This window comes from Halyomorpha halys, unplaced genomic scaffold (genome assembly GCF_000696795.3).
Source record: "Halyomorpha halys isolate HHAL.00 unplaced genomic scaffold, Hhal_1.1 Scaffold134.1, whole genome shotgun sequence".
In the NCBI taxonomy this organism is placed as follows: domain Eukaryota; kingdom Metazoa; phylum Arthropoda; class Insecta; order Hemiptera; family Pentatomidae; genus Halyomorpha; species Halyomorpha halys.
Window position 1 is genome coordinate 254856 of NW_027107159.1, and position 19148 is coordinate 274003.

Consider the following 19148-nt stretch of genomic DNA (forward strand, 5'->3'; position numbering starts at 1 on the left):
TAATAATATGAAGAGAAATATAAGATATAAAATTTAATTTTAAAAATATCCTACTACAAAATAAACCCATCTGTTCTATGTGACGGAATTTGTTACTACTTTTCTTCTTAAAACATGTTGGTGAGTTGTTAGTGAAGTTATCTATAAATAATGAAACTTGATATTGCAATCGGGTGCCTTTCGCAACACAACCAAACAAAATTCAAGGCTGATCAAAAAATGCATTAATACATTTTCTTTATGTTTACATGTATAATTGCATGAGATGAAAAATACTTGCCAGGTAAAGTTTCATTATTTATGGACAACTTCACTAACAACTCACCAATATGTTTTAAGAATAAAAGCAGAACATTCCGTAACTTAGAACAGATGGGTTTATTTTGTAGTGGGATTTTTTTAAAAATGTAATTATTTTTATTTTATTGGAAGATCATTGATTGACTGTAAGTAATATATAAAAGTAAGATGATCTAGGTGAGGTCAGAATAACACAAAAAGTAAAAAAAAAATTTATTGAGAGCCAATGTTTCGCCCCACTTTGTATCAGGGCTAAAAATGATACAAAAACTAAATTAATATAACAAAGTGAGAGAATAGATAATATGAAATAAAAGTAAACTAAGGTATGGCTAAATATGATTTAAAATACTTGAACATTTGTATAAAAATGAACAAAGTAAATAAAAATAAGATGTAAAGTGAAAAGTATAAATAAACAATTACAAATAGGTTATAGAAAATTAATGAAAATGAAATAATAACGAATAAAAAAGTAGACAAAATGGAAAAGTAGACACTAAAAGATGAACATAAGGGAAATAGGAATAAAATAAAGGTCAAGAAAACATAATGAACAAAATGAGACATAGGTGTTTTTATTCAATATTTTAATTTTTTATTAACCTTTATTTTATTCTTATTTCCCTTAAACTTGTGTTTTAGTGTGTACTGTATTTTTATATTTCTCTTGGCTTTTATTTTATTCCTATTTTCCTTATTTTTGTCTTTTAGTGTGTACTGTATTTTTATATTTCTCTTTTATCAATTTTGCTTATTATTATTTCCGTTTTCATAGTGCCTATTACTTTTTGTTATTCTTGTTTATTTATACTTTTTTACAATACATCTTATTTTTATTTTCTTTAATTTACTTTTTTTTATATAAACATTCACATATTTTAAATCTTTTTCTGCCATACCTTAGTTTACTTTTATTTCATGTTATCTATTCTCTTACTTTATTACATCATTTTACTTGTTTGTATCTTTTTTTAGTCCTGATGAAGCCCTGGAAAGAGGGGGCGTAACATTGGCTCACAATAAATAGTTTTTTTTTTATTAATTGAATTATTCTGACCACACCCAGAACATCTTCCTTTTGAATTTTTTATTTTAACATTTTTAGTTTTTCGGTTACCAGGATTTTATATATTGCCTTTGAATATAATATGAACAATGTGAATAGAAAAAGCTCTAACATGAATTTTCTAAAAAATATACATTTACATCTTATGAACTGATTTTAATATATAGTAATAATAACTAAACTAAAATATTTTGATCAAAAGTAAAAAGACAATTAAATTTATTGTATCATAAACTCTTTGTTATATCTCTATAAATGTGTAAAATTATATAGCATTAACAATATCCTCTGGCTAGGTAAATAGGTCCATCAAATATTTAATTTTCAATTTATTACTTAAAAACTAGGTTCAAGATTGACGATAAAAACCATGGTCACTTCTATTCTCTATAAAATAGTCCATAAAAGCATCCATAAATCATAAAAATGAGAATGAAATCCATTTCTCTGAGTTGCTCTCTGCATTACATATAGCAAAGAATGTTTCAACAAAACATAAACCCTTTGCATTGTACAACACTTGATGTTTCTCAACCTGTCCACAGCAGCTTGTCTAGAGTCAATCGGTCTAGACAGAAAATTTGCTGTAGCATCCCTGATGAAGGCCTGAAATTCAGGCTGAAACGACGGCACAAATTAAGTAGATTTTTGTTTGTGTATTTTTCAAGGATCACATCCCCAACCATCTTCTCATATTGATCTAAGGTAAACTACTAACAACTCATCATAAAAAAGAATATTAATAAAATTATTTAAAAAGTACTTAATCATGTTTTAACAACATTAAATGAAGGAATCAAATTTAAAAAAAAAAAAAAAAACACATTACTAAATTATGCTTTATTGCTAATAATATAACTATTTTTTACAATTTTAAAAAGAAAAAAAAATTGCTATCTATTAAGTAATTGTTCATGTACCGGTATAAATAACTAAATAATCTTTCTCTATGACTTCATTTGTAACACTGGGGTAGATTCACATTGATAATTTGACATGTTAGAAAACATAGCATTCAATAACATTTTTTTTTTTTTTTAAAGCCACAATAAGAAATATTAAATCACAGGTAATTTCTTTAAATCAGAATGATTAATTATAGTTCAATAAAATTGTTTTCATTCCTATCACAACACCCGGATAGTTCTATAAAATTGTTTTTATTCCTATCACAACACCCGGATAGTTCAATAAAATTGTTTTCATTCCTATGACAATACCCGGATAGTTCAAACCTTCAATCCTTGAACCACGTTAGGAGATTAATACAACAAACTCAAGGAAAGGCAATAGAGAGGGGAGAAAGGATCTATTCCTACTGTTTAAGAAAAAAAAAAAAAATCTTACTTCAAAGTAATAAAGCAATCCAAGGGAAGAAGCATACATGGGTGGTTAATAAGTCAGGTGATAAAAAAAAAAATTAAATGCAGTGGTTAGAAAAGGCATTTTCAAACTTACATTATATTAATACAGTGAAATAAATTTGGAAAAAAAAATTAATTAAAATCAAACTTTCTTTCAATAGGTGCATTAAAAACATCTGTACCTCAGGAGTTAAGTATCACAGTTTTTGAAATGTTTTCTAATTCGGCTTTTAACAGCACAAAACATACTGACCAGGATAAAAATGATAAATTATTTTGTGCTTATGGAGAAAATGACCCTAAAACAGGTGCAGCATTTTGATGCACGTACTTAGTTTGCCTACTTATATTCAAGTAGTCGTCCACACATCATTTAGTAAATCTTGATTTTTTAAAATTTTTATTTTGGGTATATATTGCTGTTTTGGAAGAAAAATGATGCAACTGCAAATTTTGTGAAATTTACTTTATTGTGTTGATGGGCTCAAAAATGCAATTACAAACATCTAGTAAATTAACAAGTCAATTCAACAACATTTTACAGTTGTGCCATCATACTTCTGGAGCAGCAATACGTGGATATGTTTTAAGATAAAACTTTTTTTTTAATGAAAATAAATTTTAAATTAAGAGTAAATATCTGAATATGTTTACTAAAAGAAAAATATGAACATATATATAACTTAATTAAAACTATATAACATAACTAAACTTATTGAAGTCAAGAGTTTTTTACCTCGCATAACTTTTAAGGACAGGAGGTTGAAGTTGATTAAACCTGAATATTGAAATGAGTTTAGTAATCAGTTTTAACACAAAATTTTTCCAAGAAAAGTGATAAGCTATTTTTCCTTGGTATCATCTGTATTTCATATGCTTAAATTGACTTTTACCAAACTTCATTGTGGAAAGATATTTAAGATAGCAATAAGTAATAATTTTAAAACAAACAACAATAAATAATTATTTAAAATTTAAATTTCTGTTAAGACTTAGATGTTTTATTTTGTGTAGTAATTTATGCATCAAGTTCTTTTAATTGGACTTATTATGTAGTGAATGAACTTGTATATGACTAAATATTTTGTATTGTTCGAGTTTTTTTTATTTAAATTCTGATTTAGTACCTACGATACAGTGTTTTTTTAGTAACAGACTACTCTGTAGTCCTAATATTCTTCAAAACCTGAACATATGACTGGTCTCATAACTATAGGATAAGTGAGAGTTTACTGTATTGACCTAAGTTTTTATCTCTCATTATTTCTTCATTTTTAATGTTCAAAGTGGTTTTAGCAAACAAGGAAAAATTTTTCTTTACAATTTTTTTTTATTTTATGTTTAATTAAAATTGTTTTTGGTTTTAAAAAGGACTCAGTAGTTCATTTTTTACAAACAAAACAAAATTGTTTTATCACATTTCACTAAACCTTTTTTTTTTTCCTTTCCTCAACTTATTTCAATTCAAAAACTTATTTTAGAAAAGAATTATTTATTTCACCTTCAGCGGTTTTAAATAGTAGTACACAAAAATTACATAATTGAGCTGATTTCATGTATGGGAATTTTTCCTGCACAATAAAATCTGAGACCTGCTCATCGTTAACTGATGCAGTAAAATGAACTTATATACTAAAACACCTGAGGTAGAGATATTTTATTTTTATTTTAATACTAGTTACTATAGACTAATGTCCAGAAAGGTACAAATTTAGTAGAAAAAAAAATGTACACAAGGACAATCGATTGGTGTCAAAACTAATATAACCTTTTTTCTTTAAAATGTCTTTAACTACACTAAACCATTAGTGATATCACCAAGTTGAAGCATCAATGATACCATTTCACTAAACAATCAGCAATCCATCAAACAGAACCATTATCAATATACCAAAATAATTTCTGTTACCTTAATCTTAAGAACTATAATATATATAAAATGATATTTAACCACAAAAATATATTAAAATAATTAAAAGTAACAAAACAACTTGTCTCTCTCTCTCTTTCTTTCTTACAAAAACAAATATAATACTATATTATTTACAGAATTAACGGAGTCACACGCTCAGTCTATCAAGCAGAGAAAACACTTGACCAAATTCATAACACATAAAGTTTTTTTTTTTCTCCGTTTGTTTTATTTTTCATTGATTATTCCTTTTTTGAAAGTATATCTAAATGAAAACATCCTGGCAACGTCGGCAATAAACTATAAATAAATATCTTTAAATATCAAATTGATTTGATGACTATTACCAGCTAGTGATAGGTATTAAAAGTGGAATTACTGTCGTGTCAGTATCAATATTATTGCAGAAATAAAACAATGAGGAAAGCAAGAATACAAAGAGGTATCTACAGAAGATGCGTAAGGCCATGTTTCTCTATGTATCTCTTCCTCGCTTCGGCGATCATCTTGGCCTTCCTTTCTTGGAATGAAGACATTCGATCCTGAGAAGATTTAGGAAATTGTGATTTTGGTGGCTGGTCACTGCTAGGGCGGGCACTTCCAGCCTATACACAGAAACAGTAACATTTATTTCATGCTTAAAATTCTAATTAAATAAAAAATTTCATGTTTAAATTATCGATATGAAATATGAAAGTATTAATTTCATAAATAATACAATAAAGTTATTAATTTCATAAATAATACAATAAAGTTATTAATTTCATAAATAATACAATAAAGTTATTAATTTCATAAATAAAAACTCATTAAAAAAAAATATGATTATAAGAAAAAAATACTCAATTAGAAGATCATATGTTGCAAGTATATATTAGTTTGTCCAAAAAGTTTTACTTAAGAAAAAAAATAATCACAAAGAAAAAAACTTCATTTAGCAGAATAAAACCACTGAAATAGCTTGACCACTTCTTTTACAGCCATATAAGGACAAAATCTAAGATTCGTTCTTTAAAATGAACTTAATGTTCTGTCAAATTATTTTAGCAAATATTCTGTAAACAACTGGAGCACTTACGCTAGACGTATTGGGCCTTCCTTGAGCCTGAACCTGAGGCGATAGAGGTATGTAAGAAACAACACCTTCAAGAATATTTGAGATTGTCATGCCAACAGACCTTGTCCGATCTAAAAATAAAACATTCTTATCAATAACTAATAATTATATTATATAAGTCTTAAATGTTTGTCTAATTAATTTTTAATGAAGTAGAAGAAATGATTTATTATATTATGAGAACTAATCCCTTTCACAAGTTGAAAAAAAGTGAATCGTTAAAAAAAAATGTTATACTTTTAAAATATACATTTTTTGAAAATTTATTTATTGCAATTTACATCTGTATTTACATAAAAACACATTAAGTAAATTTGATGTAATATCAAAATGAAGTAATACAGGCATGTAGAGAAACTATTCATTGGTAGCACTTAAAATCATATTTCTACACTAGAAGGTGTCGAGGCAATCTTCTTTTCAGGCGCCTTGGAGGATTGTCAGGAATAGAAGAAGTAAGGTGAGAAACTAGCGGGTTTTGATGGTCGGGGAGTTTCTAATTGAAGGATTGATATCTGGTTCAGGTTATATTGGTTACATATGGAACATTAAGGTCTTAATGGATGATTTTATTTGTGAAAAAGTGAGGAGCATTGAGGATTTTGGATTGTATGAATTGGATACAAGAGGAATTTGAAGGTTTAGTGGAACCCCAAAGTTCAGCACTGTATGTACAGATAGGGCTTATAATTGTCATGTAAATAAGTCTTTTGTAATGAACTGGAAGTTTGAACTGTTGGTCTAATAAGTGCTGTAATAGTCAAAATCAACATGCAGTTTCCAGTATTTTCAGTCTTGTGTGAAGATTCCAGATTAGTCGTTTGTCCCGATATAGTCCAAGGTAGCGGATCTGTTCAACAGGGTTTAAGAGCAACATTATTAAAGGATACTGTAGGGCAGTCAGTAGGTTTACGATGAAGGGTAAAGGTGATTTGATGGGATTTATTTAGATCTTCCAATTACAGGACCATTGTTCAAGGGTTGCCATATGGGATTGGAGAGTTTGGGATGGAATTAAAGGATTATTATTGACTGCATTTTAAAAATATGAAATTATTTTACATAGATCTCACAATTTTTTTAAACAAACCCAACTTTAATTCTAAATGCTCACAGATCTTAAACTATTATGAAGAATTAATGGCAAAAAACAAAACAAAAAAAAAAAACCCAAGAAACTTCAAGTAAACTAAGAGGTTATTGGCCTCTTCTTTTATTGAAATTTATTAAAAAAAAAAAAAAGGCATGAAAGCAAGGTTTTTCAAAAGAGGTTAATATGAGACAAAAATAATTGATTTTTTAAAAAACATTCATGAAATCTTTGGCTTTTTCAACTTCCTTCAGAATAGACACTCTGAGTAATTATATCACCTTATCGATCGCTCAATACAAATTTCTATCACTAATAAATTATTTACCAGCCCTCATCTCTTCGATATTATTGTTGAGTTATCATTTCTTCATATAATATACTAAATCCTAAGACCATAGAACCTTAAGATTTAAAAAAAAAAAATAATAATACCAAGATCCCTGAGAATAACATCTGTAGGCACATATGGCAGCACTTCAGAAACCTGAGCGGACATTCTAAGAAGCTCTGGTGGAACAGGTCTCACAATATGTTGTTGTGAATACCTTCTTGATTCTTCAACATATCTTTTCTCGTATTCTGCCTGCAAAAATGATTGAATTATTAAATGACTAAAAAATATAAAAAATGAATATTATACCTTGAAAACTTATTAGGGATTTATCCCAAGGTTACTAGAATATTTAATACTTTAAATTTCTTCAAAAGTTCTACTAAGAGAGCTGCAATGTAACATCCTATCCAGCGCCCAAGCATCTCTAAGTAATTCAAACAATAAATAGCCCACACTCTTTTTGAAATGACAGACGATAATATTTTAAGTAAATGATTTTCCACCATTCCCCATGAATATTTAATGAATTATTTTCCTTAAAGATCTTTGTTTCTTTTTTATTAATTTAACTTCTAAATATCACTCACCTCTTTTGCTCACTTTGTATTATCAATAAAAAATAAAAAAGCTATTTTTTAATTAACAACCAAATATAAAATATATATCTTTATAATATTTTTAATTAAAAATAATTTATGTTAACCTTATCGGCAGCATTAAAATTTGAAATTCTAAAACCTAAAGCTCCAGCTATTGTAGATTGTATTCTATCAGTAAATGCATCTTCTGTCTCATCTTTTTCCATATGAAGAACATTTAGGTATCTAAAATATTAAAAATATGATTGAAAACAAACATATTTATGAAATAATTAAAATAAATATATCATAATTATTTATAAATGTAATACCAAATCAAGCACTAAAAATAGGCCAGAAGAAAGATTTTTATAGTGGTATACAAATATGTAATACAAAACATGAGGATTGCTGTAGCAATTGAGAACTGTTAGAATAATTTAGGGAGCAGTGAAATGATAAGATAGCGTACATACAGAGTGGTAATTTGGGAACAGAAGTAAAGTAGCATAAAATATATATATCCATTAATCATAACTTAAAACTGAAACTTTAAACACAGATGATTAACAGGGTTATCTGAAAAAATGAGATAAGATACAAATTCTAAATTTAATTTTGTTAAATAATACATATTATAAAAATGTTAATATTAACAATAATTTGACCATTTTGAACCTGGAGGAGCTGCTAATGTGCGTAGCTGTCAGGAACTGACAATCCTATAGTCCTCATTGCAACTACAGAGTTTACTGTCTGCAGAGGATGCATCAGTTCAGAACATAAGCAAACCAGAATGAGGTATATTTGCAACATAAATTTTACAAAAGTCTTAGCTAGTTCCTTGGCAACAAATAACACGAAAAATGATGATACCAAACAGAATCAATCACAGGGATTAAAATAACTTTTTAATTAGATAGCTACGTCAACATGAGATTCTATCTGAAGCAGAAATAAATAACATCTATGTTGAATTCTCTGAACAGAGATTCAAAGTAAGAGAGCAAATACAACGAAAATTATATATGAAAATATGTGGAGAGAAAATCAAAAATAATAGAAATCAATGGCAAGCAGTAAACTGTTATAATTATAAGAAAAGTAGGAAATTGATTAATATAACTAAAATTAAATGTAAAATAATCTTTAATCTGGGACCAAGTTCCCTAAAAACAAAAACAATGATCATGAATAGTTCTATTTCTAATGATCAGATTGTTCATATATAAATTTTACATTTCATCAGAAGATTGAGATTTAAGGAAGTAGAGAAATAGCTGATGTTCGAAGGAGGTTAGGGATAGGAATTAAAGATAAGTATAGGTAGAGAATTCCGAAAGAAGTAGAAACAGAAAAGAAAGGACCTGTCAGAGAAAGCAGTTCTATGTAATGGAGTATAAATATTGCTCGATTAGGTTTTAGTGTTCAAGGAGTGGATAGAGGAGGGTGAGGTAGGGAGTTCAGTGATATAGAAAGGTTTAGTGCTGTTGGAAAAAGGATAAAGCCTCTATAATGCAGTATAATAATGAGAGATATTCGTGCTTCCGGGAACCCCCAAAATAAATCTTATAAAGCAATTCATGTAATTAATATTTCCTCGAGTTCAAAAGTGAGTCCTCTATAAACCTGGCAACTGCAATGTAGATGAGAGAAAATAAGAGAGGTGCAGGTAACTGGTGGGTTTTTAAAAACAAGGATTGGCAGATACTAAGGAACCGTTTGAGGATATTAATTTGTAAATATGCTTACTGCAGGATACAGATTGGTCAAAGGTGATCAGGGTTTTAAATAGAATTATGTAGTGGAATATGATTGTTGTTGAGGCATAGTATGATAGTAAATTACAACAATTTAGCTGGTTATCAGCCAAGATAATTATTTTGAAAACTGATGCATATAATTTCTTTTAAAATTTATTCACCAACATTGATCTCCAAATAAATAATTATCATCATCTTTATCATTACAGTTAAACATCAACCATCATTTCATCATCTAAATATAAATAAAAATAGATGGATATTATAATATGGGTATGACCATACTTATTATTCATATTTATCTAAATTGATTATCGTTTTCATTCATATTTTAGTTGAAATCTACATTATAGGATAGAAATATAGTCAAAATGAATAATAAACCAAAATAATTTATCTTTTAATTACATATTGGCTAATCCTAGATTAACAAATTCTTAGAACTTATCATAGGTCAATCATTTAACATAAAAAAAATGAATAATGGTTCTGCATTATGTTACGCAATTTATTACAATACCTCAATTTAAAAACAGTATATGGTGAGAAGAGGAACCAGAAGAGATCATAGGGGGCAGAGGTACCGAGTATTGTGGTTGCAGTATTAGCCCACAACGGGCGCTCCACAGTTACAGCTACTGGTTGAACCCTCTTTGATATCTTGGCAGCTGTTGTGCTGAACCTGGAAGCATTAATTTATTATATACTAACAGCCATAACGTTATATACAGCAGTTTCAACCTAGATAAATTTGGAATGAGTAAGAACATGGATGACCAGGAACAACTGATTAACTGAACAAAACCTAAAATTTATGTAGAAAAACAAAACGACAAATTCAGCCTCAAAGGAATTTTCATTGCAAGATAAGGCCACGCACCTATAGAAGATTTTCAATAAGCAGTTACTGTTCTGTTTCTGTAGATCTTAGTGAGATGCTATATAGCCTAGTTTTCCTTTATCAATGATCTATCGAACACAAAAAGAGTTATTTGAATCAGGCCGTTGGTTCTTCAAATTAGTCCATTAAAAAAAAATTAAACTCTTTAGATTTAGATTTTAATACATCATAAATTATCTTTTTCAACTTAACTTATGCTGAATTCAACATAAACATTATCAAGGAAATAATCCGATAAAAACAAACAAAGCAGGAGTAACTAAATTCTGTAATAATATATATTCATTAAATTTTTGTTGTGCCATGATATTTAATAGCAATGTTCCATTTTTAGAAAGCTAATAAATTATAAAACATCAATGTTCACAACCCACCAGATTTTTGCAGCCTTCTTCCCACTACTGAGGATACACTTGAAGTTCAAGACTGTTGTTGTTTCAGGGTGCTTGCCAAATCAAATTCTTTTTTTAGCAAATGTGCTGTCCCTCACCCTTCAGTGGCTTACTCACTTTTATGCTCATTGTCTGTATTAAATTTCTCTGCTGTTCAGTGTCAATCATATATTTAAATTTAATTCAGTATTCATCTCTAAAGATTTACAACCTTCAAGATTTTCATAAGTCTACATCAGACTCAATTATTCTTTCTTTCCAACTCCTTATCTAATACACCTTACCCCATTTTCCATCTTTTATGATCCCAAAATACACTTGACATTCATAGGCACAGAAACTATCAACCCTTATGTACTCATTGTCATTCATTCATTTTATACTAATCTCAGAATTTCAACCTAACTTTAATTTCACTATTGTATTTTGATTGCTTATATCATTAATTCATTTCTTACAACCAAAATCACCTCAAATATTAAAAATATTTTTTATAGTCCTTAGTGTTTAAACGGAGGTTTTTGACAACCATGCATAATTTTAAATTTATCTTTGGACAAATCACAGCTAAATGCTTTAAAATTGAGCAAACAAATAACAAAGAAAACAATTGTTAGGAATCAGAAATTGAGATATTTCATTAATATGACATGCCTGTTGCCCCAATGCCTAGGAACAGTATGCACTATACTGGCATATGACTATACTGCAGATGCACACTAGATCAGTACTGCATACAGAAGGCAGAACTAGTTTGTTAATTATATCTACAAGCTATATTATTATAATAATGATAATTATATAGTTATATCCTGCAATATCTAAGCTATTGCATTAAAGTGATTTATGAATTAAATGTCATTAAAACATGACAATTTTTGAGACAAACGCAAGCAACGCCAAAGGAAAAAGCTTGTGCAAAAAGACCTTTACCATATTGAGTTGAAATTACTTCTTACTGATAGAAATTGACCAAAAGTTTATAAACAATTGATTGATCAGTCATACCTAACATCAGGCATATCAAAACTGGTAGCCATTCAGTAAGCTTGAATCCCATCAGGGTAACTTAATATTTACGTTGTGGCAAAACTGTGAAATGGATCTTGACCAACCATTCTGGTTTGAAAGTAGGGATGGGACAACCTCTGGATAGCTGTCAGGTTTAGGAAAAAAACATAACAAAAAAAAAACACCAATTACTGAATCGATTTTACCATCAGTACTAGAGGAGACTTAGTCATCCTAGTTATATCACTTAGTCATCCACCATCGGCCAATTCACAAGAAAAAAAAATTTAGAAACTACAAATGAGAAATTGTATAACTACAACTATTCTGAATTCTTTAACTTATAAGAAAACACACTTACTTAAGAAGGCAGTGTTTTCCTGATGTTGTTTCCTCAGGTTGAAAGAGAACTGGTATGTCACTCCTTTCAACATGTCCCTTTAAGTTTTCTAATATATTCCCTTCCTGGCTAAAATCATGTAACCCAGGGAAAAGATTTATTGGTATGGTTCCATTCCACTTTTTGTGCTGTTAAATTACGGAATAAAGATAAGTCAATGAAGAAAATATAAAAGGTATTAAAGTTAAGATTAAAAACAAAAACAAAAAAAAGCCCAATTTAATTTCATAACTAGGTAGCAGCTTACCGTTCTAATCTCAAGGATTATTTTGGTCAAATATTAAATTAAATATAAATGCTTTTGTAATAGTATGAAAAAAAAAAGAAGGAAATAATTACTATTTTGTTTGCAATTAATTACGAGAGAATATTCCACTCTGTATGTTGATTTTATTACTGTATGTATTAATTTTAAGTAAATAATGTTTTTGGATTTTTTTTTATTTTTATAACAATAAGAAGAAACCGATTTGTATGGATGTTTAAACTAGAACCAAGGAAATTTGATTAAAAAATGAGAGAAAAAAAAAGAAGAAGCATAAAATGAACGATCACAATTCCTGCTATTGACAGTAGAAAGAGGGAGGAAGAGTCCAGAGAGCTCTATATAACAATAAATTCTAATTTGGACAATGGAGACCTTGGCAGTGGTTCCCAACTGGGGTTCCATCAAATAATTTAGGAATAGGTCATTCCACATCAACTCAACACAGTTTTGAACTTTGTCATCTCATATTTTGTACAGGTATTGTTGTGTAGGTAACCCAGCCTTTTTAAGCTTTTGCTGAAAATACGAATTAATTTATTTCTGTCAAATAATAATGTAAGGGTTCCACTCCACTATTTTCCTACTTCTACCACAAGGGTCTGTTGCAAAAAAAAAAAGGTTGAGAACCACTATCCTAGGGTGTGATCACTCTCTTCTCCCCTACTATTTGAAGAGTAATGCACACAACATATTATTTTATAATGTAAAGAATCTGTCTCTAAAATGCGATAGTAAACTTTTAAATTCATGAACAGAATCAGTTTACATTTACTGAACCTTAATTAGGCTACAATAGAAATAATTAATTCAACAGTTCAAAGAAGATAATGATAAATAAGTTTGAAAAATATTTAACAACTAAAAGGTTGAAAGAATGAATATTTAGGGTAATAAAATTTTATTGTTATGAGGTCAAAAGGAGGGAGGAAGTGCAAGTCGGTGCAATTTCTAGCAGACAAGATTGGCGTCATTCCATTCAATCGGAATTTCGACACTTTTTTTTAGAGAGAGGGATACACTGGGGGAGACGGGAGAAACGGTGCACGAGATAGCACTCAAAACGGAAAGGGTCACATACGTGAAGGAGAGAAGGTATCCGCAGGCGCTTCGCCATCATATCCGGGAGGAGCTAGAGAAACTTAAAGAACAGGGGATCATTGTTAATAGTACGTCGCCCTATAACAGTCCCTTGTGGAAGGTTCGTAAAAAGGGTGCCCCGGGGGATCAGGCAGAGAAGTATAGGGTGGTGATAAGACTACCGGAAATTAAACGAGAATACTGTAGACGAACGATATCCAATCCCGCATTTTGAGGACATACTAGACAGATTGGGGGACGCGAAGGTGTTCAGCACGACCTCAAAGCAGTGTACCACCAGATAATGATGCATCCAAGGGACCGACATAAGACGGCATTCACGTTCGAGAGGGGTCACTATGAGTTTACAAGAATGCCGTTTGGATTGAAAAACGCCCCTACAGCTTTCCAAAGGCTCATGGATGAGTTCCTACGAAGCATCGACGAATCGATATGCCAAGTATATATGGATGACCTCTTGGTCTTTAGTTAACCCAAAGAAGAACATGGCGCACTCGGGGGTGGTGTTTCGGAGAATTCGGCAGTTTGGTCTCAGGTTGTCGCAGGAGAAGTCGACGCTGGGGGAAAAGGAGATAAACTACTTGGGACACACGATTCACAGGGAGGAGTTAGGCCCGATGCGCATAAGGTTGAGGCATTGCGTAGGATGGTAGTGCCCAGGGATATAAAAGGCTTTTGCAGGCTTTTGGGGGCCCTAAATTACTATCGCCGTTTTGTCCCGGAAATGGCGGATAGGTTGGTTCCGCTTAATAATTTGCTGAAAAAGGGTTCTAAGATTGTTATCACACCGACCATTGAATATAATATTCGGCGTTGTATGGAGGAACTCCAGAAAGAACCAGTACTCGTGTTCCCAGACTTCCAGAAGACCTTTTCACGACTGACGCGAGCGAATACGCACTGGGAGCAGTGTTGTCCCAGGAGGGCGACAAGGGAGAGCGCCTAGTCGCGTATGGCAGTAGGCGGTTGACAAGTGCAGAATCGAGGTACAGTGCTCTCGAACGGGAATTGCTGGGCATCGTTTGGGCAGTAGACCATTTCAGACCCTACGTTTTCGGGTCCATACAGACCACCATCCGCTTCAATGGGTGAGGAAGCTCAAGGAGTCATGAGCCAGGGTTACGCGGTGGAAGGAACTCCTCGGACAGTATAATATTGAAATAGTATACAAGCCAGGAAAGGAGAATGTCGTCTCCGACTGGCTCTCGCGCGCGATTACGGTAAACGCCATAGAAGAAGAGTAAGCGGGGACGTCAGGCGATGTCCGGCAGTTCTTGAGAGAATGGACACCAGGGGAGGAAGAGACGTATCGGGGCAGGCCGAGGGAACCCTACCATCGGAGGACGGAAGCTCGGAAGGGGATAGACCCGCGGAGATGGAGGAAATTATTAACGATAAACCTCGCCAGATCGTCTGGAAGACTAGAACATCGGGTCTAATGAAAATTGAGTATGGGCGATACGGTAAAAAAGAGATTGCAACAACTTGGTCAGTACCGGGGGCCAAGGAGGAACAAATTTGCAGAGCCCTTAAAGACGCATCTAAACCAGGGAGGACATACCACATTTACGTGGGTAACGGGGTCATCTGGGATAAGATCAAGAGGGCTGTGGCGGTCAGAGCAAATATGTGTCGATCGTACGTTCGTTGGGTGTACGCTAATGGTGGAAACTATTAGAGATGAAGATCGGCAGAAAGAAATTACCCTTGCTTACCACCAGGTCATAACGAACCATCGGGGTTTAAATGAAACGTTCCAAGCTCTCAGACGTAAATATTTTTGGTGGGGGATGCGTCGAACGATACAAGATACAATAGGGGTTGTAACGTGTGCTTGAGTACAAAATATGACAGACCCCCCCCCCCCCCAGAGCAACACAAGAGGAAACACCTACGGCCAACAAACCACTGACTGACCTCCATATATGACACTTTTAGTAAGTTGGCAATGTTCTGAGCTAGTAAAAGATCGGTCAGCGCAAACCGTACTAGGTGCACTACGCACCTGGTTCCAATTTTATGGCGTCCCTGACTCCATTTCGTCTGATCGGGGGCGAGAGTTTGATAACTCCCTTATCCGAGATGAAATAAAACTTCTCGAGGTTAGGTGGCATTATAACACCACGGGACACCCTAAAGGTAGGGGGGGGGGATCGAGAGATTACATAGTACCCTCAGCGACCACCTCCGAGTTTACAACGCGGATAAAGGTTCGGAGCCGGATGAGGCACTGATCAGGGCGGTTACGGCATACAATCACTCGATTCACACTGTTACGGGTTTTTCGCCGTTTGAAGTACTTTTCAGTTTACGGGGACGCCACAGAGATTTTCGAGGGACAGCAATCTGGGGAGAGGGGAGGAAACAGTCACTCAAAATGTAGTCGTTCGGAAGTTGTGGTGGAAGGGCCGGAGACATATAGAGAGGGAGAAAAAGAAAAGGGTTTCTCGCCAGAACCTAAATGTGAGAGACGTGATGGGGGGGGAGATTCAAATTGGAACCATCGTATACCGTAAATTAGGGTCCAATCGCGGAAAGGAGGTACTGTGCTAGGAGGGACCATTCAGGGTGTTTACTCTTTGACAAACACAACATTGTCACAATAGAAAGTTTGAGTGAACCACGCAAAAGGACAGTTCACCTCCAGCAGTTAAAACTGCCTGATATGTCACCAACTAGGGACCTGGGGTGCCCCCCTCTTAATACCAGGGAAACTTTATACACTAGGTGCAGTGTACAATTTTCTGTGTGTGTAGAAGCAGTGGTTCTTTCTTTTTTTAATTACTTAATTTAATTGTTTTCTGTTCTAATATGTAATATTTGCCCAAGATAGTATGAGGAGTCACTTTGTTTTTGTAGATGAAGGAATAATTGTTTTATTTTAGTTTTTAGGTTACATTGAATTTTTATTTCTGTACCTCTATTAGTTTACGAGATGTGTTCGAAAACAGGTATAGGGGAGTTAAGGTACAAGGGTACCTATTATCTCCACTAATACTTAGGGACCTATGTAAACACTACAATAATGTATATATATAGAGGATTAAAAGGAGGAATAAATTAGTCTTTAAGCTGATCTTGTGTGAGTCATTTCACAGTCCTTTTTCCCTTTATATATATATATATAAATAATAGACCATACTTTGTCATTTAATTTATTTTTATTATCTTCTTTTTGTTATTTTAGTATTTATTAATGATTATGGATTTATTTTACCCTGATTATGGTCCAGTAGATCAACTGATATTTAAATAAAAAAATTCTTCCTAGAAGACAATGCTTGTTATTCTGATGATATAAGTTTCTTAAACATCAAGCTATAATTTAAGAAAATAAATATAACTATAAAAATTTTATTTAAATTAGAAAAGTAGAGAGATATCTTCTAGATTAACTATAGATTACTAACCACAATGATAAATTCTGTCATAGATGATTAGCTAAAAAACAAGAGAATGGTTTATTTCAAACTACAAGGCAGTGATAGATAATGACACCCTGATGATAAACAATACATTTTAAATAATTATTTAATTAACAATGGGCGCAGAATTCCAAAAATAGCCAAATCCATTTTCAAATTTTTATAATTATTATTTTTTAAAAATTTATACATATATACATACATAGAGAGAGAGAGTATTAGATTATCGTGAGGTGAAAAGAATTCTTCCCAAAGTAGTACAATCAAATGCAATTTAACTAATTTTGTAAGAAATATTCTCATCTTATGATAATTTAGAACAAAAACTGTAAAACAAAAGATATAATAACTAAAATTGGAAATGGACTTCGGTTTTTTTACACCTCAATTATTTGATCATACAGACTGTGACTAAAATAATTTTCAATGATTTTAAATAAAAACTTAATCAAATCAAAACATCAATCGCTTATATAAACTAAAAATAGAAATGAATAAATTTGATATAGGTATGCATAGCTAATACTTTTCTCCATCAACAAGTGGAGATAAACAACCTATATTATGCAACACATCAGTAACAAGCTCCATTAAAAAATATGGTGTAATTTTAAACCCAAAATAGAATTTTATACTCAATATATATCAATATGGAAAAAAGAAAAATGAAAATAATTTTTCACAATACTTGGACTAATAGTGTTCTTAGTTCATGAATTTAAATGTTTACATTTATATTAATATACACCATCAAAACATCAATCAGAAATAATGAAAATAAGATAATCACGAAGAGCATAAATATACAAGAACCTAATTTTCAGTCTTTCAAAACCTGTTGTGGTCATCTAAAACCATTGGTAACTTATTGGCTAAATAGGCAAGTGAAAATATCTAAGTACAGAATCTAATAAATTAAAGATATAGATAGGACCGTAAGTCATATTTATTCATTTTCTAATTAGATCAAATAACAACTTGTTTAGAATATATATGAATTACATATTAATACTATCTATCAAATATATATAAAGTATGCAGCAGCATAAGGATAGAAATAAATAAATAAATAACAATAGAAAATAAAAATAAAGCAAAATAATTTTTTTTTTACAATATGTTGAAGGCGGGTTATTATTACTAAAGTTGTATAAAAATGGAATAAATAAACAAACAAAACAAAGCGATTATACAGTACATAGATTGAAACAAATGGATTCGGAATTTAAAACCAATTAGGATTAAAAGACATTATAGGATAAAAGTATTTTACAAATAAATATTTGTTTTACTATATGTCATGTCAATGTTGTTTTGCCCCTTAAAATTATCAACAACTCTTAATATAAAATAGATACTGCTCAAATTGATTTAATAAGAGTATAGTTTTTGTTTCAACTCCATGGACTTTGAAACAAAATCCTCGATGAGAATATCTACAGCAGTTATCTGATAAAAATTAAATTATAAAGAATATGTACTTACTGTTACACAATCAGTAGTTAGATGAAATGCAATGTAATCAAAATTGGTGACACAATTTGATACGATCACTCTAGTAGACTTGTCACGTTCATGTTTGTTGTCTTGTTCAACATTAATGCCCAAAACGAGGCATAACATTCGGAGCACAATACTAAACAAATATTTTACTTAATAACAATTACTTTGACAAATCTAAGGTTTCAAATTCATATCTTTTTCTGTATTACCTTCTAATAAATGGTGTATGGGTTAGTACCAGACCTACAAGACAAGCATGAAAACCTATGAAGAATCTAAGTAGGGCTAGTATAAGTCCAAATGGAAAATACACAGCTAGAGATAGAAACTGCCAATTAGACTTAGGAAACCTGCAAATCAAATGAACCTGATTTTTTAGTAACTGGAGAAATGATTTCAAAACAACACTAAGTGTAAACACATAATTGTTTCAGCAGAAATTAATAACCTTTCTTTCTCAAATATGTCCTTTAGTTCCAAATTTCCTCCAACAACAGCCATTATAACAGATTAAACTTAACATGAAACGTATACGTAAAAGAAGAAAAACTATTCAATAAAATTGGTCACTTTCTCTTCGCCCATCTACCAGCTGTTCCCATTGCCAACTGATTCCAAGT

General features: G+C 31.4%; 1 protein-coding gene across 1 annotated transcript; it reads right to left on the bottom strand.

Moving 5' to 3' along the window:
• Positions 1-5024: 5024 nt before the first annotated feature.
• Positions 5025-19148, bottom strand: LOC106678328 (lipid droplet-regulating VLDL assembly factor AUP1-like). The gene is made up of 9 exons (XM_014416778.3): positions 18977-19148; positions 18738-18878; positions 18511-18661; positions 12196-12362; positions 10051-10212; positions 7893-8013; positions 7288-7438; positions 5724-5833; positions 5025-5250 (listed from the first exon to the last, which is right to left on the bottom strand). The coding sequence occupies exons 1-9, from the start codon at positions 19027-19029 to the stop codon at positions 5092-5094; spliced, it is 1215 nt and encodes a 404-aa protein (XP_014272264.1). The 5' UTR covers positions 19030-19148; the 3' UTR covers positions 5025-5091.